Source organism: Protopterus annectens, chromosome 1.part1, assembly GCF_019279795.1.
Source record: "Protopterus annectens isolate FY-2018-M chromosome 1.part1, PAN1.0, whole genome shotgun sequence".
In the NCBI taxonomy this organism is placed as follows: Eukaryota; Metazoa; Chordata; order Ceratodontiformes; family Protopteridae; genus Protopterus; species Protopterus annectens.
The window spans coordinates 619,524,955-619,551,402 of record NC_056726.1 but is presented as its reverse complement, the minus strand read 5'-3'; the positions used below and the strand labels follow the sequence as shown (position 1 = coordinate 619,551,402).

The following is a 26,448-nucleotide window of genomic DNA, read 5'->3' as shown; positions in this document are numbered from 1 at the left end:
AAAAGATTAAACTACAATCCTATTCAGTAAACTCCAGACATTTACATAAACTAGCTATCAGATCCAAACAAATTAGTAAACAAAATCACATTAATGAAATTAAATACAAGAATAATAACACAGTAAAAAGAACAACTGATTTAGGGGGTATATTAGAAGCCTTTAGAAATCATTATCGGTCAATCAGTGACATGCAATCACCACTAGATTCAATGTAACAGATACATTTCTACAAGAAAATATCAAGACTAAACTATCAAAACAACAAAACAGTACCCTAAATAAACAAATAACCTTAGCAGAAATGAAAGAACAAGTTAAAAATCTGAAGGATAATAAAGTCCCAGGGTTAGATGGGATAATCCCAGAAATATATAAAATTCTTCCAGAGCACACAATAAAGTTATTATTAAAAACATTCTCCATGGTTAAACAAGACTTAATTTTCCCTCCCTCGTGGAAGTACTCAATAATTTCCCCCATTCTGAAACAAGGTAAGGACCCCCAACTATGTGCATCCTATAGACCCATATCACTGTTAAATATTGATTATAAAATTTTCATGTGTATCCTGGCCAAAAGACTAAAGAATATATTACCCAATCTAATACACTTTGATCAAACTGGCTTTATCTTACATAGAAAAGTGCGCGCCAATATTATTAAGCTACAATCTCTAATAGACATTGCAAACAAAACTAAGAAACAATTAACTATTATTACTCTGGATATTGATAAGGCGTTCAATTCCCTTAGTTGCTCATACTTACAAAATATCTTTAAAGAATCTAACTTTACTTCAGATTTCACTAAACTGATATTAAATATTTATAGTGATTCTAAAGCATTTAAGATCGGTTCATGTCTATCATCCCCGATTGCCCACTATCCCCATTATTTTTCGCTTTATCAGTGGAACCTTTTGTTTCATTTATTAGAAATAACCCAAATGTCAAAGGATTTCAAGTTAATGTGGGCTACTGTCCAAAAGTTCAGCTTTTTGCTGGCAATATTCTACTAACATCCAGTGACATAGAAGGCTCTTTACAACATATCATGAAAGCCATAACACTATTTGGAAAAATATCAGGGCTCAAATTTAATCAAAATAAAACCAAAACACTTTTAATCAATAAGAAAATAAATAGCAATTTGCAAAAATACAATACATTCAACTAGGAAAATGATAAGATAGATTATCTAGGAATAAGTATTAAGAATAGGTGGAATGAGACTATTAAATTTAACTTCACTAAACTGGTAGCTATAGTTAGTGACTTGACTAAAAAGTGGAACAAAATGTTTTTCACCATGGAAGACAGACTTACATTAATAAAAATGATTATTTTGCCCAAAATTTTATTTTACATACAAACATTGATTTTTACCTCCTAAGAAATTCTTTAAACAAATAGATTCCCTATTACTAACTTTTCTATGGTTCCCAAAGAAACCAAGAATAGCCTATTAATGGCATGTTAGAGCCTGGGACAGTAATGGGATTGGCTTTCCCAACACAGAATTATATTCGAAATCTGTTATTATTAACATAATACTACACTGGATTTCATCCATATACACCTCTAGCTGGAAACTACATGAAATACATATAACTTCCTCTGAGAACTCAGAAACCCAGTTTAAGGAAACCTTTGGAATTAACAAAATATTTTGGATACTCCGTGAATATTGCTTATATAATAAGAAATTTAGCCACTTCTCACATGGTATAAACCAAATATTTTATATTTTCAAAAATATAATCGACAATTATAGTTTAAAGAACACTTTTTCATTACATTTCCCATAGCTTATATACCAGATTGCCTAGATACCTTCAATATCAATAAGATGCGGAATCTTAAAGAGAATAATCTAAATCTTTGGCACCAGTTTCTAGACAATAAGGACATCCAACCAATGAACTTTCTCTTAGTCAGATATAATGTCTTGTCAAGATAATTGGCTTTGTATTCAGTTCTTTAAGACAGTTTGTTGAAAATAAAGTGAGTGTGTCAATAAATCTGGAAAGAAGAAGTTATGCACTCTTCACCATAACATTCCATGTTTGTAGTCCATCTCACCCTTTATTCTTACACATGGGTTTGGAGCCGATCCTTGGCTACGACTCAGCCTTTTAGCAAGCTCAAAGTCTTCTAGTTGGCTTGTGGCTAGGTAGGTATCCCATGGTGCACTAGTATAAATCTCCAGATCTTGTTTGCTGCTAACTATAGAGAGAAAAACAAAAACTATCCAGAAAGAACAACAATAATAAAAGGTCTCCACTTGTTAAGAAAATATTTTTCTGTCTCCAGATCCTGCCAGGAAGGGGGTAGGAGGGTGGGTTTGTAAGAATGAAGGGCGAGATGGACTACAAACATGGAATGTTATGGTAAGTACATAACTTCTTTATGTTCTGTAGCCCTATCTCACCTTCATTCTTACACATGGGACAGCGTCCCTAGCACCTTATTCTTGGGTGACTCACGGAAAAATACTTCTGAGTACCATGGAACCAAAGGAGGCTCTACCCCTAGAGGTTAAATCCAATTTGTAATGAGTAATAAAGGTGTGAGGAGTGGCCCATGTTGTTGCTGCACAAATATTATCAATTGGAACCCTGGCTTGAAAGGCTGCAGAAGCAGACTGAGATCTCGTAGAATGAGCCTTAATTTTGAACGGTAAAGGCTTACCATCAGAAGAATAAATGCAGGATATACAACTGGAGATCCAATTCAAAAGGGTCACTTTGGAAACCGGAAGACCTAATCTGGAGTTGGAGAAGGAAACAAGTAATTGGTCCAACTTCCTAAATTCCTTGGTCTGGTGTCGATAGAACCATAATTGTCTGTGAACATCCAACTGATGGAATCTGTATTCTGCTGCATTGGAATGATTAGGGAAGAACACCGGAAGCTCTGTAGTTTGATTCAAGTTGCTATGAGAGCACACCTTGGGGACAAACGATGGATTAATTACAAAGAGATACTCTATCTTTGTGGAAAACCAAATAAGGGGGCTTGACAGACCATGCTTGCAGCTACGAAACTCGTCTAGCAGATGTGATTGCCACCAGAAACAAAGTCTTCCAAGACAGAAATTTCAACAAACATGAATGAGCTGGTTCAAAGGGTGGAGACGTTAATTTAGACAATGAAGTTTAGATCCCATGAAGATACCGGTTCCTGAAAAGGAGGTCTCAACAAAGTAGCACCTTTAAGGAAGGTCTTACTCAATCTGTGTGACATCAGATTGGACTCATGTTGACCCAAATGAAAATATGATATTCCTGCCAACTGAACCTTAATCGTGGCAGCAGCAGAGCCCTGGTGAGAAAGTTCAAACAAGAATTCCAATACCACTGGAATAGATGCGGTATAAGGGTCAACATTCCTTTCCTTAGCACAGATTGAAAACCTTCTCCACTTGCTGGTGTATAACTTTCTAGTGGAGGGTTTGTGAGAAGATGTAAGAATGTGAGTCACAGAGGGTGAGAAATCATGAAGCCTGACTAGGGATGGGACTGGAGCAGCCAAGCTGTCAAATTGAGGGTGTGGAGGCTGAGATGAAGAGAGCCTGACATGTGCATCAATAGATCTGGCACTGGGTCCAGAGTCCATGGGTCATCTAGTGGATGAGACCCGAGAAAGGGGAACCAAACCTGATGAGGTCAATAAGGAGTGATGAGGATCAATTTGCTTCCCAACAGTTTTGCTTTCTGAATCACCTTGGATATGACAGGAAAGGGCAGAAAAGCATAAAGGAGACCCAAGGGCCAATCATGAACAAGTGTCTCTCTCGGTGACTCCCCCGGAGGGGGGATAAGGGAAAAATAGCTGCTGCCTTTGGAGTTGATCGGGCTGGTGAAAAGATCACAGCTGTTCCGCTGTTTCATGCTTCAGAGACCACTCATGAGGAAACAAGATTGCCCAGCTGAGTTTGTCGGCTATCACGTTGGTTGTCCCCGGGATGTGTGCTGCCACTAGAAAGCACTGGGAAAATATCGCCCATTTCCAAACACGAATAGCCTCTTGACACAGTGGGAACGATCTGGTTCCACCTTGTTTGTTGAGCTACCATACTACCGACATGTTTTCTGATTGTATTGCTATCGTCCTAAGAGGAAGAAGGTTGTGGAGTGCTTGCAACACCAGAAGCACTGCCCTCATCTCTAGGACACTGATATGCAGGTGGGCCTCGTGATCTTGCCATGTGCCTTGGACAGCCCTGACTAGATAATGCCCCCCCCCACCCTATCTGTGAGGCATCCATGGTCACAGTAGCAATGAGTTGGTGAGGGAGGAATGGAGTGCCTGTCATTAGCTGGTTGCTTTGGATCCACCAACGGAGGTCCTTTTTGCAAGACTCTGTTAACAGGATGTGGTGGTACAGAGGCAGTTTTTGGAAAGACCACTGAGATGATAGAAGCCATTGAAGAATTTGCATGTGTAGTCTGGCCAGAGGCACTAGTAATATGGTGGAGGCCATGGTCCCTAGAAGTTTCAGCACTGTCTTTGCCTCAACCTTCCACAGGGGGAGAAGACGGAGAGCTTGTTGTATGAGATTCTGTGCTCTTTCTGCTGGAAGACGAGCAAACATGGCGACTGTATCTATTTCTACACCTATAAAAGTCACAAATTGAGAGGGCGATAAGGCAGACTTTTCTCAATTTATAGTCATCTCCAACTGGGCACAAAGTTGGATAGTGGCATCTCTGGTTTGAATAAGTAGATGCATGGTGGAGGTGGTCAGGAGCCAGTCGTCCAGATACGGAAACACTTGGAATCCTAGATGTCTCAGGTGAGCTGTCACTGCTGCCATACACCTGGTGAACACCCTGGGGGCTGTGGTGAGACCAAATGACACAGCACAAAACTGATAGTGATTGGCTTCCAGCCAGAAGCATAGATGGCTCCTCAACATTCTGTCCATTCTTACATGGTAGTACACGTCTTGGAGGTCTATTGAGCACATCCAAGTGCCTTTCCCTAATAGAGGGAGTATAGACTGCAGTGTCACCATCCGGAACTTGTCCTTCTTTATGGATTTGTTTAGTTTGCTGAGGTCCAAGATGGGCCTGCAGTCCCCTGTATGTTTTGGCACTAAAAAGAATCTGGAGTAAGATCCGAATCCTACTTGGTCTGCGTAGACAGTTTGGATGGCTCTGTTTGGAAGCAACTTGTTCACTTCTATAGCTGCTTGATCCCTGTGATTGGGTGGAACATCTGGGATCCTCTTGGGAACATGAGGTGGAAGAGAAAAGGGTATGAGTAACCTCTGGTGATACTTCTTTGTACACATTTGTCTTGGGTGATACTTAGCCAGGCTTCTGGATACAAAGAAATGCGACCCCCGACAGGCTCCAGAGAAGCACAGTTGGGCCCCCACATCAGGAGCGCTGATAGGGCCAGCCTCGAAATGAATCGCGGCCTCCCTGGTTTTGCAGTCCGCCCCTGCCTCTAGGGTGATGTCTACCATTTGCTCCTCCTCCTCTGCCTCTGAAGGAGGAATCACCCGGTGCATCTTGGAAAAACCTCTGGGACTACTTGAACTACAGTTTACCACCTCTCTGACCCTTGGGATATGGTCTAGAGGGGATGGTAAAACATACTCCCACGGCAGACAGCATTTTCCCTTCTTGCTCGCACCTGATGAGTGTTTCTTTTACCTTAGGTCCAAACAAGGAAGAACCATCAAAGGGGGCATTGGTAAAGGTAGACTTGAACGGCTCTGCAAAATTACACAAGCGCATCCAGGAGTGCCTCCTAAGGGAAACTTCTGAACCCGCTGCTCTGCTCGCTCCATCGGCTGCATAAGAAATCAACCTCATGAACGGGTTAACAATGGAATTCAAGGTGGACAACTGAGCAGACACCTTATCAGGGACTCCTTCAGTAGATGTACCTTGTAGAGTCTCTCCTAACTCCTTAAGATCTCTCTCAAGCCTTGTAAAATGTGTTAGGTAGTTCAGTGATCTGAGAGTGAATGCCACTGATGAAAAGATATGCTTCCCATACCTGTCCATCATTCGAGACTCTTTGGCGGATGGGCAGATGAAGTCTCCACTAATTCCTTCTTGATGGCCACCGCCACCACCATGGCATCTACGGGAACACCCTTGGATAAAAATTCCTTCTCCTTGGGGGCTGACAGAAATTTATTGGGTCTCCTGGGGACTGGCTCCACGGCATCAGGACTCTCCCACACCTTTCGACTAACAAGCTCTAAAAGTTAGTCAAAAGGTGGAGACACTTAAGAGGCTGAAGGTCGAGACCCAAAAGCCTTCAGGTACACCGAGTCCTCATCAGAAGGGGTAACAGTGGGCCAGCCACACCTCTGCTTAAGGATCTCTAAGATGTCCACAAAGGACACATCATCAGAGGATGACATGGGTGACCCTTCTGACTCCTTGAGATTGGTGTCGGAGGTAAGAGACTTATTCTGGGAGTCTACATGCTTCCTTTTGCATGTCTTCTTCTGAGGGGGCTCCTCAGAAGGGTATTCTGGGGAGGTCTCGGAAGAGCGGGGACCACCAGCTGGGAGCTCCTGAGACTGTGGGTCTCTGCTGTCTAGAGAGGGAGTAGGTGCCGAGATGGAGGTCGGTGCCCGAGGAGGAAGAGTGTCAGTACCCCCGGGTGGAGCGGATGATCGGGACAGCACACTCCTCATCATCTCAAAGGCTGACCTCTCTGGTTCTGAAGACCTCCCCGGCTCTGGGGAGACGGAGGACATCATCGGATCCAGAGCACGAAAGACAGTGTCGGAGATCTTGACCTCTGTAAGATAGGGGACCTTAAAGTTGGAGAGACCAGTAAAGGATCTCTGGACCAGCTCCGATGTCTGCTATCAGTGGTTGGCTCTGAACTGCCTGGGGCCGACACTGTAGCCATAGTAGCTATGCCCTCAATTGGTTCAGAAATCAGTGGAGCCGAGGAAGGAGAAGACTGGTCTGGTTTTGACATTTTTGGGAGGTGGTTCCGAGGCACCAGATGGTGCCGGGGAATGCCTCTTGGAAGGTTTAGCCTTTTCTTTCTTGGATCCATGCGATTTAGAAGAGGAAGATAAACTGGCCAAGCCTTCCTCAAATGAAGGCTTAAGGAGACCTTTTAATATTAGTTTATTATTTCGCTCCTGTAATACCCTGGCACTGAAAGAATGGCAAAACAAACAAGTTTCTTGTAAATGGATGGCCCCGAGGCAATACACACACAGTTACTGTGGTCATCGGTAATAGACATCGCCTGTGAGGATTTCACACATTTCTTATACCCAGAGGGTTTATGATCTTTTGCCTACTTAGACATAGCACTGAAGATGCAGCAAAAAGAACACAAGCTAAACACACAGAGAGGACTAGGTCATCTAATTCAAACAGGTCTAGCCCTGGGTAGAAAGGAAGAGAGAAACCTAGGTCCTCTAACTCAAACGGACCTAGAAAGGAGGATAGAAAGGTCTGAACTACCAAAAATACTGACACATACATACACACATACACATACACACACACACACACACACACACACACACAAACACAAGGTAGAGGCCTCTATACAAATAGTATGCTGTAGAATCAAAAAGGGTTGAAATATTAGGAACTCTTGTCAACTAAGGTAAATATCTGACAAATAACTTGGCGGATTACTCCAAAACTAACTAGCTAAGCTAATAACACTGCACACTAAGGAACTCTATATACAGAAAGTTAAACATGGCGCAAAGCATGCCTTAACAGCAAGCACTAATTATCAAACTGCTAAACTACTACACAGTAAATAACAACTAGGGGCAAAAACGCCCATCAAATGGAACAAAACTGGCACAGAGGATACCAAAGAGAACAACACGGCCAACGGCCACCAATTCTCAACATTAATTCACTAAATAGAGGAAAAAGTACTTAGAAGACTAAACTAGTGTAATGATAGAAAAAAACCCACTAGCAAGGCTATATAATATGAAAAGTTAAGCTGTAATATAGAAAAGTAGCAAAATGTGTAAAAACTGAGCCATTGCCAAGAAGCACATCTGAACTCATCGACATGGCAAACGATATCTGGGGATTATACTGGTGCACCATGGGATACCTACCTAGCCATGAGCCAACTAGAAGACTTTGAGCTTGCTAAAAGGCAGAGTCGGAGCCGAGGATCGGCTCCGAACCCATGTGTAAGAATGAGGCCAAGATAGGACTACAGAACATATGATATTATACCAAGATTGATACAACTATTCATATGGTGTAGTTTGATGAACACTGAACATAAACTAAGCATATCACCATAAAATCCTACGAGAAGACAATTACTTTTGACCAAGCTTTTTGGAATTACTCCATAAAGATTAATGCTGAACCTTTATCTAACGATAATAAGAAACAGTTATTAAATTCAATAAAAAACACTTCATCATCTTTACATTGGAGACTATATACCTGGAGACTTATTCATAGAAGCTTTTACACTCCACACAGAATTAACCTTATAACCAAGAGTAATGAAAGCAAATGCTGGAGGTGTGGTGATATTCTTGAAGCCAACTGGGTTCATATGTTCATCGAATGTAGAACTCTCACACAAAACTGGAGTGATTTTAGACATTTTGCAAAAGCCCTGTGGCCTGATAGCTGTCAAATTACTAGCTCTTTGATATTATTCAATGTCCCTACCCCAAGTGTAATTCCTAGACATCAGTTACCTGTTCTTTGGTTAATTCTAGCTATTGCTCAAAAAATAATTACATTGAACTGGAAAAATAAGCAAGATCTTATGTTTACTGAGTTTATTTCAATAGCAAAATCTATATGTAAAAAAGAAATGCAAACTATTTATCAGAGATCATCAAATGTAGCACACAAAAGACTAGCTTGCCAAAAATTGGAGAGATTGTTAGATAAATACTGATTACCTTTCTTGGATAAAACAAATCTTTATCATGGATGTTTGTATATAGTGTAAATAGTTGTTATGTTTTATATTTATTTTTAATACTTTATATCCATGCTTATTAACAAAATTTAATAAAAATGTTTTTGGAAAAAAAGAAAGTGGCATGAAGACAGTGTCCATTGTCAGACTCTCATGGTTTCGAGGCATAAAGTGCAAAAACAGGTTTGTTGATGCGCCACACTACTGACATGTCGTCTGTCCATATCTAAATCACACCTCTGGGGAGATTGCCTGTGGTGTTTTACAAAAGATTTGTGGATCACTTGTTTCATACTTTGGAGGGTCAATTACCTATGTTTGAAGATTTTATTTCTTATTTACACACCACTACATCCTTCCTTAGGTTTAAGAAAAATGTGCAATATAGGCAAATAGATGTTTTATATATTACACTTAAGAAGGATACAAAAGGAAATCTGGATACAATACTTTATACAAAAGAGGTAAAAAGATGCACTTGTCTAGCAAGGGACAGCATGCATCCTAATTTTATGTTTAATAACATTATCAAGAAGCAGATGGTAAGAGTATAGGCTTAATACCCAAGAGGATTCTATGCATACACAGTTAGACCAGATGGAAACTAACTTCTACAATAGATGTTATCATAAAAAAGCAGTACAGCATACTAAAACTGAGGTTATACCAAATAGACAAACACATTTATTCCCCATTTATTCAGATGCCACTAGGACCCAAGAGAAAAACATTAAAAACAATAAATCTACTGGCACTGGATGTAGATATATTTTAACATATGACCGTAATACAGCAAATATTAACAATATAATTATAAACACTGGATATTGCGGTCACATATTCCAAAATTAAAAGTGTATGAGAAAGGTCCAGCTTTTTGTTATAAAAGGAACACAACGCTAAAAAAAAAAAACAGTGCCATAAAGAACAGGTTATAACCAGAAGTCATGCATTCATTAAGAAAGGTACATACAGATATAAAAAAATTACCTTCTGTAAGCATATTTATACAGACAATGTTTATCCATCCATTAAAATATGTGTTACAAGCTTATGGAAATTGTAAAACCAAAGATTTAGTATATATAGTTAGGTGCTCTAAATGTAGTGCCTTCTATATAGGCAAGACTAACCAAAGACTGAAGGGTAGAATATGTAGTCACCTGTCAGACATTAGAAGGAAGGTAGACAGCAATGCTTTTATAGACATATCAGATACTGGCAACACACATACTTTTAAATTTTTTGTACTATATACAATTCCTGAATATATTACAGGTGGGGATAAGAAAAGCATTACAGAAAGAGAAGATAACAAGCGGATTTTACATTTTAAAGCCCAACATCCACCAGCATTAAATGATACATTCAGTTTAAAACCAATTTTAAAGGATTTACGAAATGGAATAAAATAAATTTTAGTATATTTTAAGATTTTATTGCTAAAGCATTTTATTATTAATATTGCTTTAATGTTTAGTATAATGTATCATCTCTTTTTTATATTAATTGTTTGTTTGATTTAACTTAATTAACTTAAATACTTGTATTAGTATAAAAGAGTGTTTTAAATGTTATCAGTTTATGACTGAAGAAGCAGTTTTCTACAAAAGTTTTTACTTGTGGTTTTGGACCATTTTTGTTTTAATTTTGCTTTGTATTTGAATGTTACTGGACTTGTATCCCAGGTATTTACATTTTTCGTAAGTTTTATTTTGGTGTGGAGTGAACAGACCCTTTGAGACCATTGTACTTCTGAAGTCAATTGGAGAATCCTCATAAAATAACTGGCAAGTGGCATCATAAGGACTATGGATACCATACAACCCAATAGCCGAAGGACTGACCTTGCTGGAGGACAGTGGAGGTGAAGAACTTATGTGACAGTGAGATGAAGAGAATGAACCCTGTCCAGTTGGCATCCAATAAATTCTGTCTTTTGAGATGGTGTAAGCTGTCTCTGTCAATGTTGACAGTGATCCCTAGCTTGTGCAACAGTTGGAGCAATAGGTCCAGGCAGTGCTATAAGAGACTGTCGATCACAGCTGCAAAGAGCCAGTTGTTGAGGTATGGGAAAACAAAGATCCCTAGTAGGGCGCAAATGTGCTGCTACCACAGCCGTGACTTTGGGGAACACCCGGGGGGCTGTTGTGAGCCCAAAGGACAGAACTCTGAACTGATGATTGGCTCCCATCCAGAAATGGTGAAACCTCCTCAAACACTTCTCTATCTTCACATGATAATATATGTCCTCGACGTCTGCCGAGCACATCCAATCTTCCCGTCTCAGTACAGGCAAAATGAACTGTAGTGCGACCATCCAGAATTTTGTCTGCTTGGCATACTGATTCAAGTAACTCATGTCTAGAATGGGCCTGCGGTCACCTGTTTGCTTGGGTACTAAAAAGATCTATGAGTAGACTCCAGATTCTATCTGGTCTACAGGGACCAGTTTTATGACTCTTTCTAGCAGCTTGGAAATCCCTGCTGCCGCAAGTTCCCAATGACTGAGTGGGACATCAGGAACTCTTTTCCGTTTGACAGGGGAAAGGGAAAAGGGTATAGAATAACCTCTGGGGGTAAAGTTTAGTACCCAAGAATCTGTAGCTATGTTTTGGTAGACTTGTAGGTGCAAAGATATGCATCCCCTGACTGCTTCCAGAGTGCAGCAGTCAGGCAACCCTGCAGGGATGCTGAAAAGGTTTTCAGAGAATGGTTTATGAAAGCCCTGATTATGTGGTCCTCCCCTGCCCATGCCCCTGGGGAAATGTCCATTATTGTCCCCCCCCCTCCTCTGCCACAAGGATGTCTATCTCCAGGAGTCTCTTGGTAAGGTCTCTGTGATTTCCTGAACCACATCCTCTTTTCAGCTCCCTAATTCCTAGAATAGGATCTCTGGGGCATGGAGAAGTGGATGCCTACTGCAGAGAGAGTCTTACCATCCTGATGACTCCTGGTGAGCATTTCTTTAACTTTAGGTCTGAACAAAGTGGATCAAAGTGGGCATTAATGAAGAGTGCCCTGAAGCTTTCTACAAAGTCATAGAGACACATCTAGGCATGCCGGCAAATGGAAATGGTGGTGCCTGCAACCCTAGCTGTACCATCAGCTGCATTCAAGAGCAGTAGCATGGCTACACTGGATGAAGATTGGAGGATGTAGAGCTGGAAATCCACTGTGTTCTGGGCATCTGCTGGTAGCTCCCCAGAAAGAGCCGAGTGGAAGAGATAGCTCTGACAGTTTTGGGGTTGAACACAAACCTCAACACATAGACTTTGGCTCCAAGACCCCTCCAGATCTGAACATGTCAGACCTGAAAAAAGAAAGGAACCAGTCAGAGTCAAAGTTACCTGAACAATTGGGTCCGACAAAGGTGCTCCAGGGAAAATCGGCCCCAAAGTTACCTGCACAAACAGGTGAGCTGGTAAGTGAAAAGAGCATACAAGAGGACTAGATGGACCAGCACTCAGTATGTTCCCAGAGGACAGTACCTACAGAATCCCAAGCTGTTTTTGCATCCTGAGAAATTTTCTCATCATTCTGTCGATGTCCTGTTTAGGCAAACTCCTCAAAGACCAGGAAGACGATGCCAATGATGGTGGTCTGGAGTAGTGCTTCTCCTGAAGTATCACATAATGAAGTCTGGGACTGACCAGTTCTGGTGAGAACTGGGGTTGAGTTGGAGAAGTACAGCGCAGAGACCACCTGCTTCCATTGTCCTGGTACTTTCAGATCTGATTCTGAAGACAAAGAAGGATCTGGACACCTCTTACAGGACTTCTAGAGAGTCCCCTTTTTCCTTGGACCTGTCAATAGATTTGTCTTTATCTTCCGCTTTCTCCCTAGATTTCTTGTCCTTAGCTTTGGAAGAAGAAATGGATGAAGAAGATGTAAGGGTGGCAGACTCTGTTTGGACAGGAAAGAGTGTCTTGACAATAAGTTTTTCACACCTGGTTTGTAATGGTCTCGCATTAAAAGAAGTACAGGCTTGACATGAAGTATCTAAATATGAGGCCCCTAAACAATACCCTCAGAGGGTGTGAAGGTCGGGGAGTGCAACTTATGCCACACTCTGTACACTTTTTAAATCCTCCACTATCACCCATGATGAACACAGTACAGCATATGCAAGCACACACACACATAGAATAATTTTGTCTGTCTGGAACTACCTAACTTATCTAGATACTAACTTTTACAATATAAAGCCAAAAATTCTTAACACTTCTATGAAAAATTCTAACTATACTAAACTAACAGTCTTACATTTCTATACTAAACACCTACAGAAACTACAAAAAACACATGTAAACTACCTAAGAATTTTTTAAAAACAAATAATATGTAGTAAACTAGAGAGAGTAAAACTCTCTCAGTAATGGAGAAGTGAACAAACGTACTGCAAAGGATGCAAACTATTGACTCCCTCAGAAGCATGACCAAACACCTCAGAGGGCAAAAGAGATCTGAGGTAGTAGGGTGAAGGCAAGGGACTTATAGGTAGGGGATGAGTCAGAGCCCTGGAGCTGAAAAGCTTCAAGATCGTTGCCAAGCTCAGATCCAGTCAGATCCGACAACCCATAGCTGAAGTGGATGAAAATTGGTAATACTGGATCATACATTTTCCATCACCAATAAAGCTTGGAAAACATATTCTTCTGAATTTAATCACAATATTGTCAAGAACTATATAAATATAATCATTTGATTCAGCACTTATCAGTAGCAAGTACTGCTGTGGATGAAATCCAGTTCCAACATTCAGCACTGACAACAGCTTCTCATTTTGAACCAGTCAGGTATTTTGTAGGAACTGCCTCAGTTGCATAGTTTAGCATGTCTATCTATAGGCCGCTGACTGCCACCACAAAATGTGAAGCAACAATAGAATAAGGCAAAGCAGAGCTTCAGCACAGTATGAGTCTAATCTGCTTCCAGATTTTTTTTTCATGACAGCAAGAATTATGTCTGAGGCTCTCACACATAGGAGATATGTAAAAATGTCAACTGTTGATTCACCTTCCACATTTTCTACCTTTCCATAAGAGAAGATTAACCCCTCTTCATCTCAAATGGCCCATCAATGTCTTAATACATTCAAGAACTCAGCACTGATACAGAAACTTTTGCAGGTACAAATCTCTCCATCAGTCCCTGAATTAATTTGCTCGTTCTTCTCAAAGTTACTTCAAAACTATGCACTAAATATCGACTTTGAGTTTATAAAATGTACTGCCTTCGATAAATGTGAATTTACATGAACTACATTCCTTGACAATATGTGTTACCCATCTCCATCTCCAATCTTCCACTGCATTACAGTTAGAAATATGACATACTATATATTCAAAAAAAAACATGAACAGCTACAGTATACAGAAAATACAACATTAACAGCTACACGGTTTGTAGAAGATGAAACTCAATAAGCATGTACACATAAGAATAAACCATAAAAATAAAATATGGCTGATACATAATGCTCCATTACAAGTACTTCAATTTCAATAATAAAATGTAAATAAAAATACCATTATCATAAGTGTAATTGTGACAAGTTAACTTCTTTACTAGAAAAGTATTACACAAAACATACTCTTGTTCTTAAAATCATTCATGTTGAGCTATAAAAAGTTGCACCATACTAACTAAATGGACCCTGAGCATGGGTGAACATTATTAATACTAACAGTCAGAAGAGTTGCACGTCTTCAGCTACATTACCAGTTGCTCTGCTGACCTTCAACATTATTCACCCAGGTCAGTACTACAAATCATTACTCAATCAATTTATGATACCTGTTTTATCCTATTCAGGATCACAGGGGAGTTTAACTTTATTATGGCACTTAAACACTGTGCAGAAAAGAACTAATTCTGGACAGGAAGTCAATCCATCTCAGGATATACACAGGACACACACACACACACACACACACACACACACACACACACACACAAAACCAAAACAACTTAAATGATCTCCATGCTTTTGGGATGTGGGAAGAAATGGAAAAACCTGAAACAACTCCAAGCAGATACAGGGAGGACATGCAGACATGCAGTCTTTGCAGAAAAAAATCCCTAAATGAAAATTAAACTGAAGCAGAAAGTGCTAGTAGAAATAAAGGGTGCCTTAAGTCTAGCAGCAACATACTATGATAAATAACAGAAATATGTAAAAATCACCAGTAAACAGAAAGCAAAGCATACAATACATTTTAAAAGGAGTCAGATTTGACACACAAACTTCCAGTTTAAAAGCTACATTTTCATGAAAGTTTAAAAGAAGGTATAAAAAACAACCAGGAGTAAAACCGATTTACAGTTAAATCATTTGCATTGTATATTTTATAAATGATAAAAAGTTTAATTTTACATTACCAAAACAAATACAGAAGGGTATGTTGAGGTAATGAATCCTATTATAGTACAGTGAAATTATTTCTACTAAATGTATATAGTTTTAACTAAATAGGGAATCCTGTAACTATGTTTTATTAAAGTTCTTCATCAATATTCAGTGCATAATATAACTGCAAGTGACTGTATTAGTCACAATAACATGGAAATTATTTCTATACCTTCTTTTAAAGAGTCACTGTACAACTGTAAAATACCATATCTCTAAGAAAAAAATCTGCATATTGACACAAAAAGCACACAAGAATATTTCACACCACAGCATAAGCTAATTTAAAATAAAAGCAGCTAACACACTGGCATGCATGTACCAGTAGTTTTCATACTTGTTGCTGAGGAAGGACTGCTACAGCTCAGTAACCAGTCTGCAGTGTTTAGAACAGTCATGTTCTCTCCTAAGAATGGGAAGGACACATTTCATTGTTATAATTTCTGATCAAATAACATTTATATATAAAAAACTGAGATGAAGTGGTTTGGAGCTACTATTCAACCTTTGCTAAGGTGTAGATACTTTTTTCACTGAATTAGATCAATGACTTTTGTTACAGGTATTTGCAGTTATACTGGCATCATTCTAAATATAAATACAAGATAATTCAAATGATGGCATGGTCTAGAGTTGTTACTTATCCAACAACAGATTGTAGACAAAAGCTTCTACATCTGTGAAACATAAAGCATGCTGCTTACATACATACTGCATTTCTAGAAAGCAAAAATGATAATGTCAGTAACATCACACTACATCACTAGAGTTTCTGTAATTAAACAAAAGAATACGTAAGCAGTGCTGCTGGAAAGACTAGAATAATTCTTGCTACTGAGATTTGGTTTCTAATAAAGTGAGAAGCGTTCCTAAAAGTTAAACTCACTGTTACCTATTATTTCAATATATTTATATACCACAGTATACCAGAGGCGTAGTTGGCTCCATCTGTGCCTTGTGCCTTTCTTTATCACGAACCAACACCCCACTCCCTCACCTCTTCAAGTGAAGAATAAAAAGGGCACGTCACTGTTTTAAGCACTACAGTTAGATCCATACCCCAAGCTCTTCCATTGAACCATTGAAGAGCCAAAAAGAAAATCCTGGCACATCAACCAGGCAGCCAGAAGCATTCCCTGCCCCTACAGTTTATTTAAAAAAAAATCTTTTAAACTGTAGCAAACAGTTGCCTACAGTTCATACCCTACCTGTACAGAGCACTAAGGTGCTCATGTTTAGCAAAAAAATAAAAATACTTCTATGGATCAGACTAGAGTGTAATGTGTGTGTGCTAATGTACTCATTACTGCATTTAACTTCTACTGCTCCTCTTGCCACCAAATACTGCTTGTTCATATTTGCATTAATAACTTCAAAACCATGCTACATCCAAGGTATCAGAATATTTCATCCTGAAGCATACATGATGGCAAACACATTTGTATTGCTATTTGACCTCTTGTCAGTGAGTATCTGTTAGAACTATATGGCGATAACTTCATTTTTAAAGGCTCAAGCTACCCTCACTGGGAGTTAAAGGCACACACTCAAAAGAGATGCACTGGAGGGAATGAGTTAAGAAGCAAGTGAGGCTGTGTGTGCACACATAAATTACAGGTGCCTGCAATCCCTAGTGTCCTTTTGTAGAAGCAGACAGAGTCAGAATGCGTGATCGCAGTTGTTAGTTTGTATTTAAGTTACCTAAGTTATAGTCAGTAAGCCTCTATAGCGATGTGTTTGTATAAAATAAAGTGGCTTGAACAGGACCCACGAAGACTCGCTTATTCATGTACTAATACGAAAGCGACATGGTGTCAGGACCAGGATGGAAGAGAGAAGAATATTCAGAGCCATGAGATATAAAGACAACAGCAAAGGTAAAAAAACTGAGAGAAAAGAGTACAGACATAACCAGAAAGAATCAAAGGCAATGAGAAATAGTATGAATTGTTTACTTGATGTGAGAGAAAGTACACTGGGCATAAAAAACGGCTTAAATGAGCAAAATGAATATAAGAAGAAAAGAAAAGGGCATGTTAAGCAAAAATAAAGCAAGGTGACTGTATGTGTTTGATCACAACTACGACATTGTACTGCATCAAGGGCGTAATTAAATTTATTTGAAGTATCTCAGTGTGTGTAAAAGTACTTACGTGTGTGTTTATTACTGTGCATGTATTTCAAAGTGTTTGTTGTGTGCAAAGTGCAACTAGTTCATGCAATTCAGTCAAAGCGTAGTTAGTATGAAGAAAAGTTCTTGAGCTGGGTGTGTCTGTTGTGAAAGTGCTGCCATTACAGAGTGCTTCTTGTACTGTAAAGAGTTGCATAGCAAGGTACCACCATTTTGGGGACATTTTAGTGTGCTGCATGCAGTTATTCACAAAGTACAATTACTTTGAAATCTATTAGTTTTGGGCAACAGATTTTCAATTTATTCGCATTGTACAGTTGCTTGATATGTTTCTTGCATTGATAAGCGATGTTTCTTACAAAAAACTACAAGAATATTACAGTGCTTGTGAATTACTCAGTTGCATTGTAAAGTTCTTGAATGTTTCTTAAAGTAATGACTTTAACAAGTGATGGCACATGACTGTAGCATTTCTGCCTTTTTTTGATAAAATTCCAAGCAATTACTTTAGCATTTCTGTCTTTACCTATCAAAGATTCCGTAAAATATTGAAAAGCCAGAGAAATTATTTCGCAAAGCTCCGTAAAGTATTCAGAAGTCCGAAAGGCTATTTCGCAAAATACAGTAAAGCATCAAGAAGCCCGAGAAGTTTATTTTGCAAAGTCCAGTTATTTGAAAGTACTACCCGTTCGTTCATTCACATAATTCCGATAAGCTTAATGAAAGTGAGTAAACGTTCATAGCACAAAGGCATTGCACATGTACTGTTTATGCCACTTACTTATGCACGTGTATGTGTGTGTATTTGTACATAGTTGAAAGATCCTTTGCTAGTATATGTTAATATGGCAGACAGATTTCAAAAACCCCAACCACTTGTGTTTTATCGGAATATGGCAGAGAACTGGAGAATATCTGAGCAAGAGTATATTTTCATACAAGCAGCTTATGCAGATAGAGATGCATGTACCAGGGCATTCATTTTGGTAAACCTAGCAGGGTCTGAGAGGCCATAGAAAGAAAGCGTTCATTTGTATATGCACCAGCAGTGTATGAAGGAGAAGGTGCAGACTGCCATATTGTTGTGCAAACTGAATCAAGGGAGGATCCCACGTGTTTGAAGCACAAGTTTAGAGAAATGTGCAACCCCCAGATGAATACTGCATTAGAGAGGCATTTGTTTTACACAAGATATCTGAAACCAGGGGAAACATTTGCAGCTTATATAACTGACTTGAGAAACAGAGCTAAAACATGTTAGTTTCGTGATTTAAAAGAGCTGATAAAGGACAGACTTGTATGTGGTATTAATAATGTTGCTGTGAGAAAGATTTTGCTTCGTGACAGTGACTTAATGTTCAGCAAGGAAATAGAAATGTGTCAGATCCATGAGGTAACAGAAAGACATACAAGTATAATTGCATGTGACAAAGGCATGGTTTCAGTGAGGTCCAAAGCAAATATAGACAATATGCAACACATGACAAACACGAACAGGCCTAAGCACGTGGCAGCTACAGGGTTTCCAAAGAAGTTACAAGGTTTTCTAGCAAGTTCCAGAAAAAGTGCAAGCTTCACCACAAGCTCAGTGCAACATAAATATGAATCAGCAAAACCCAAATCTAGCTTTATTGTTAACTGTCACAATTGTGGTGCAAATCATGATTCTAAAAGAGAGAAGTGTTTAGCATTTGGTCAGCAATTTCACAAGTGTAAAAAATGGAACCATTTCCAAAAGTTTTGCAAATCAAGTAAGCTACACACAGTTGTAAAGAAAGGTCGCACAAAAAAGCAAGTTGATCAAGTAGAGCCAAAACAGTCAGATTTCTACTTAGATGGTATGTCAGTCCTTGGAGAAAGAGTTGATGCAGTAAACTTATTAACAAGGAGTGAATTGTTTTGTACAGTCCGGATTAGTGGAAAATCCACAGAGCTCAAAGTTGACACTGTCTAAAAGTGTAATGTTATATCAGCAGACACATTTGCAAGACTGAGAATAAATGAACAACTCAATGTAACTAGCAGTGCGAGACTTGTTGCTTATGGAGGTGAAGAAATTCAAACTGAAGGTTCAGTTGCTTATGGAGGTGAAGAAATTAGAACTGAAGGTTCAGTGATACTTTCATGTTATCTGGCCAAGAACTGTTACAACCTGTTGTTCTACATAGTCTGACGACCAGTGCAATCTTTAATGGGTCTCAAAGACAGTTTAAGAATGAATCTGCTTTCTTTTGCTAGAGGTTCATCGTGTGTGTGCAGTTCCAAGTTCCAATTTTTCTGAAGCCATTTTCTCAGAATATGCTGATGTTTCCGATGACAAATTGGGCAAATTTCCAGTTGTGTACTCCATGATGTTAGACCCAGAGATCACTCCAGTAGTCATATCAGCAAGAAGAGTTCCAATAGCTATGCAAGACAAAGTTAAAGCTCAGTTGGATAAAATGGTGCAGCAAGGTGTGATTTGTCCACTCACAGAACCAAATGAATGGGTGTCGGCCATTGTAGCCTCTCATAAGAAAGGCTCAGATGTAATCAAAATATGCATTGATCCAAGAGATTTGAACAAAGCATTAAAAAGACCATATTATCCAATATGCACAGTTGAAGAAGTTGCAACTCTAATAGCAAATGCCACAGTATTTTCTGTTTTGGATGCAAAGACTTCATTTTGGCAAGTGATGCTTGATTGCAGATCCACATTTCTATCTACTTTTGGTACTCCATTTGGCAGATACAGATTCCTAAGGATGTAATTTGGAATAAATTCTGCAAGTGATGTTTTCCAGCATGCAATGGAACAATTTTTTTCAGGTTATCCTTGTGCCATAATACTAGATAATCTATTAGTTGCAGGCAATAGTGAAACAGAGCATGACAGAAACCACAAGAAAGTTCTAGACAGAGCTTATGAAGTAAACTTAAAGCACAGTCCTCTGAAGTTCAAATTCAGACTTCCAGAAGTTATGTATGTAAGACATTTATTTAGAAGTACAGGCTTGAGACTTGATCCGACCAAGCAAGTAGCTATTCTAGAGATGTCAGCACCATACAATGTACAAGGTTTACAGCATTTCCTGGGCATGGTCAACTATTTAGGAACAATTATACCAGATTTCAGTGAGTTGACAGCACCTTTAAGAGAACTAGCATGCGATAAATGCTGCATGGTCATGGTTGGAACATCATCAGAAGGCATTTCACACTACCTTCCTCCACACCTCTCCTTTTCCTACCTCTCGCAACACATAACCAAATACAGCTTTCTGAAATCCAAATACTCCTGGTCTCTTTTTAACATCTTTCTCTTCATATTCACCATCTACCTCTCTATCCTACTAAGACTATCATCATTTCATACAACCCACCTGCCGCCTCGACCTTCTCCCACTACACCTCCCAACTCTAAGACCCTCCTCAGCTACACCACTATCTGTTCTAGTTTGTACCAAATGGACTTAATTCTAAAAAAGAAATTCACCCTGCTCTCCACAAAACATAACCCTTTCAGCTACCATCTCCATATATACTATAAAACCACCAAGAAACAGCCCCTCCCTAGCAATGCCTCTACTCTCTGTAACCTATTCCTCTGTAGAGACATACATACTAACCCAGGCCCCTCTCCCCTTCTCATAATTCTCTCCACACTTCCAAAACTTTAACAATCGCCACTATTAATCTTCAAAGCATCAGAAACAAAATTACCCAACTACATGCATGGTTAAGTCAACATAAACCAGACATTACTGTCATCACAGAAACATGGCTAAAACCATATATCAAAGATTTGGAATTTTTACCCCCAAACTACTCCTGCCTTAGAACAGACAGACTTCACAAAAAAGGTGGAGGTGTCGCCTTACTATTCCTAAGCACCTACACTGTTATTCCATATACCAAACCCATTCCCTCCTTTCCCTCTGTTGACCTACTAGTTACCTTCCTTAAACTCAATAACTGCAAAAGCCTTTGCATCATAGTCATATATATACCCCCACCCCCACCCCCGGCAACAATGCTCCAGTTCTTGAAGACATTTTAGCCTGGACTAGCAATAATATAAAAAATGAAACTATCATTCTAGGTGACGTTAACATCAACTGGCTAGATATCACCAATAAAAACTCCTCTATAAACATCCACCTCCATAGTTACTCCCAGCTAATCTCCATCACCAGACCTGGCAATAACAGAAATAATGGCTCCACCTTGGATTGGATCCTGGTTTCTGATCCTGATAAAAAATTTCTTTCTCAGGCACTCTCCCTCCCAGCATTAGTGACCATGCTCCAGCATTCATAACCCATAAGCCCACCTCTATACCTAACAATCACCAATTAAGATATACCAAAGCTCTAGCCTACTTCTCCCAAAACATCCTCAATGACATCCTGAAAAGAATAAACTGGAGCCCACTGAAATTCCTCCCTCTTAACGAAGCTGTAACTCCACATTCCTCAGGACTCTAAATAGTCTTGCTCCTCTCAGATTAAAAACATGCTTCCTGGCTAGCTAAGAACACAAAGAAAGTCATGTCATCCAGAGACAAAGCCTGGAAAACTTGGCAAAAAACAAAACCCCCACCAATCTCATGAAATATAAACAACTTCAGAATCAGGGTAAATGCTTAGTTGTTAAAAACAAAAAAAGAATACATACAAACTTTCCAAAGCCAGCATAAACAAAATCCACAAAAATTCTGGGGAGCAATTAACACCCTCCTTCACCCAGGAACAAACAGTACCCCATGCCCAAACCCAGAAAAAACTTCCACTGAACTAGCCTCACTCTTCAACCATCGCCAAACTTACAACTACTTTCCCTCTCACCAATACAGACCCATTAGGAACACCATCAAATCTTAACTCTTCAAATCCCCTAATGGCATTCTCACTATCACCCATTCCCACATCCACCATTCAGAAGCTTCTTTATAAACTAAAATCCTGCACAAATGCCTGTGACAACTTACCTGCAAAATAATTAAAAATGTCAGCCCCTCCATCGCTTATCCAATCAGCATTCTCCTAAACAGGTCCATTCAAGAATCATTTGTACCAGATATCTGGAAGAAAGCTTTTGTCATCCCTCTTCACAAAGGAGGCAATAACCCTAACATCTCTAATTGCTGCCCCATCACCACTCTTTCCCCCATCTCCAAAATATTAGAGAAATGCATCCACTCCCACCTCTCAAGGCATCTAGTAAAACACCAGTTGCTTTCCTCCACTCAACATGGTATCAGACCTGGACAAAGCACAAACACAGCCCTCATATCCTTCTCAGACATAGTAAACAGAGCTTGCGATGCTGGCTCCTTAGTCTCTGCTCTCTTTCTGAATTTATCTAAGGCATTTGACACCATCTCCCACTCGCTACTAATTACTAAACTCTCCATCCTTAACCTATCTTCCTCCACCATACAGTGGTTTACCAACTATCTCAGCAACAGGCAGCAATCCACTAGATGGCAGAACTTCTCCTCCCCATTCATTAATACTAAAACAGGAGTTCCTCAAGGCTCAATTCTGGGTCCCCTCCTTTTCAGTATATTTGTCAATAACTTTCATAATACTCTTACACACAGTACACTCATCTAATATGCAGATGACTCTACCATCATCTATTCCTCAAAATCTGTCACAGAACTACAACATCTTACCCAAGAAGCATTCACCTCCACAGAGCACTGGATGTCCCAGAATCACCTAGCCCTTAACCCCAATAAAACAAAACTATTACTATTTGCCCCTACAAAATCTAGCCTTATTAACAAAACTCAATTCACCGTAAGTGCCCAAAATAACACTGTCATTGAAGTTGTTCCTAGCACCACACTGCTAGGGGTCATCATTGATGACAAGTTAACTTTTGACCTTCACATCCACAATAACAAAAAAACACATCAAAGACTGGGTGCCTTATATAGGCACAACTATTTCCTCAGTCTCCCTGCAAAAAAAAACCTTGGCCTCATCCTTCCTACCCTTCTATATGGAGCCCCTATCCTCACCAACCTCCAATCCTCCTTAAAAAAGAAGTTGGACATTTATTACAACAAAGTGGCTAAATTTGCTAGCAGAGCAAAATATTCCAACCACCACTGCTTCTCTCTCCATAAACTAAACTGTCTTGAATCCTCTCACCACCTTAGTTACATACAACTAACTACAGCCCATAAGATAATCTTTCAGCCTGAAACCTACCCTTCCATCACATCCATACTGACCACTTACCACCCAAATCGCCATTTCAGGTCTGAAAACAAAATGTTGTTATCCATTCAGAAACCTAAACTCTCAGCTGGCTGAATGCTGTACTCTCATTCTGTCTCCAAGTTATGGAATAATCTCCCTCCCCCACTCAAATCAATCAATAATCCTGCTTCCTTCAAAAAATCCCTCAAACTACATTTTCCTCTCACTGGCTATGCCCCTGTACCCCACCTAACCAACCTCAACACCTGAATTCCTTCTCTTACTATAATCACAGTTTAATTGTTGCAAATCGCTAAGGATTTTTCTGTTTGTACTGCACCATAATTTCCCAGCACATAACTTCCTTCCCAAACTTTACACAGTTTAACTATCACAAATAGTAGGAATTTTTTGTATGTAATTAATGCAATTACTATGTCCTTTTTTTACTCAAATTCTTTTTTAATAATGTAATTATTGCAAAGACAATGTCCTATTCTTTTCTTCTCAAATTATCTTTTACTCATTCTATGTATCAAGATTGTTTCTTTTACTTACGTATGTATTACTGTTGAATTGTAATTATATAATTCTGTGGAGCTTTTCTCTCCGGGCCTCCACTGAAAATGGGCTCTTCTTGGCCCAGTGGACTTTCCCAGTCAACAAATGCAATAAATAAATAATAAATAAATAAATAAATTTGATGATCTTAAGCAGAAAATTGCCATCCCACCTACATTAAGATACTATGATGTGAATAAACCAGTTATTCTTTCCTGTGATGCTTCAAAATTTGGTCTTGGTGCAGTTATTCTTCAAGAGGGCAGACGAGTAGCCTATGCATATAGGACACTAACTGAAACTGAGATGCAGTGTGCTCAAATTGAGAAAGAACTTTTGGCGATAGTATTTGCATGTTCCAAGTTTCACGATTATATTTACGGTTGAGCTATTCAGACTGAAACTGATCATCAACCTCCAGTTACTATTCTAAAGAAGCCTAAGCATTCTGCTCCAGCAAGATTACAAAGAATGATGCTCAAATTACAAAAATGCAATTAGGAGGCAAATTGCTCTATCTAGCTGACACATTATCTAGTTTGCCTAGAAGTACAACAGAACAGCTTGATGCTGAGACTTTTGACTCTGATGTGATGTCATTGTGTAATTTTTCCACTACTAGACTTGATGAGTTAAGAGATCAAACTAAGACTGATCCAACTTCACAAAAGCTTAATCACTACATTAATGTAGGATGGCTGTCAAAGTAATCTAGTTTATCACCTGAGGTGCAAGTGTATTTTCCTTACAGAGATGAATTGTTGATGGAAGATGGCATTATTTTCAAAGGTTCTAAAATTGTAGTTCCTGCTTCCTCACAACAAGAATATGTTTCAGATTTTGCATGGTGATCATCCAGGTTCATCATCCACTAAGACAAGAGCAAGAGAATTAGTATTTTGGCCTTCATTATCAAAAGACATATAGTTCTTCCTTCTTGTTCAGTATGTAATAGTACTAGACCGCATTTGCAAAGAGAACTGCTTCAACTAAGTCCAATTCCTGAACTACCTTGTTCTACAGTAGCAACTGATATTTTCGAGTGGAACAATCGACACTACTTAGTTTTGGTAGACTCTTATTCAAATTGTTTGAGATTGATCTGCTACCAAACTTAACCTCAACTGCTGTTATTACTAAATTGAAACGTCAGTTGTCAGTTCATGCTAGTCCACACAAACTTTTTTCTGACAATGGTACTCAATTCACTAGCCAGTTGTTTCAGAAATATGCAAAAGAATAGGACTTTGTACATGTAGCTAGTAGTCCTGAATATCCTCAATCCAATGGTCTAGCTGAACAGTACAGTACAGTAGGTGCAGTACAGAGTGCAAAGCAATTACAAAGCATGACAATACCAATGTATTCTTGAATTTGCTTAATCTCAGAAACATACCCCGTGATGATATTCTTGGCTCACCTGCTCAAAGACTGCTTTCCAGACAAACTAGAACTATGCTACCTATTTCATCAAGTTTGTTGCAGCCTAAACCTAAGAACAATAAAATCATCAAGGTTCAGTTGTTTAAGAAGTGTAATATGCAGAAATGTAGTTACGACAGATTGATCAGATTACTTAATTCGTTGAGAGAAGGAGAGATGGTACGAATCCAGATGACAAAATGTTTTGATCGAATAGTTCAGACTACAGGCATCTGTGCTGAGCTGAGATCCTATTTGGTAGACTCCAAGGGTGTGGAGTATAGCAGGAATCGCAGACATCATCTTCCTGCACCAGAATCATCATCATTGCAGGGAAAACATTGTATCTGTGATGCAAACTCTAAATTAAAGAATGATTCAGACATTGTTTCTATACCAGAATGTGTTCAAAAGTTTGATTCTGTTCCAGAAAGTGATTTGAACATTCCACAGGTCAACCATTTTGCAGAATCTGTCTCAGCTGCCAAGTCTAATTCCCATTTTTATGTCACACGATATGGATGAGTTTCTAAGCCTAGTGTGAAATATGCAGAAACTTGGACTTGATTTTATATATATATATATATATATATATATATATATATATATATATATATATATATATATATATATATATATATATCTATATCTATATATATACGTGTATACATATGTGTGTGTGTGTGTGTGTGTACTTAGTATTGTATAATGCATGTCTATAGATTACCTGCGATTTCTGCATGCCAAACAATCTCATGAGAATTGAACAATTGAATGATCTATTTCTCAAAGAGGGAGTAT

General features: G+C 39.0%; 1 protein-coding gene across 1 annotated transcript in view; it reads right to left on the bottom strand.

The window, feature by feature from the left end:
- The window catches only part of EYA4 (EYA transcriptional coactivator and phosphatase 4), a 3,122,134-nt gene that overhangs the window by 1,351,001 nt on the left and 1,744,685 nt on the right, over nt 1-26,448 (bottom strand). The window contains exon 5 of the mRNA XM_044077094.1: nt 15,674-15,742. Within this exon, the coding sequence (XP_043933029.1) occupies nt 15,674-15,742 (69 nt within the window). The remainder of the gene's footprint in view (nt 1-15,673; nt 15,743-26,448) is intronic.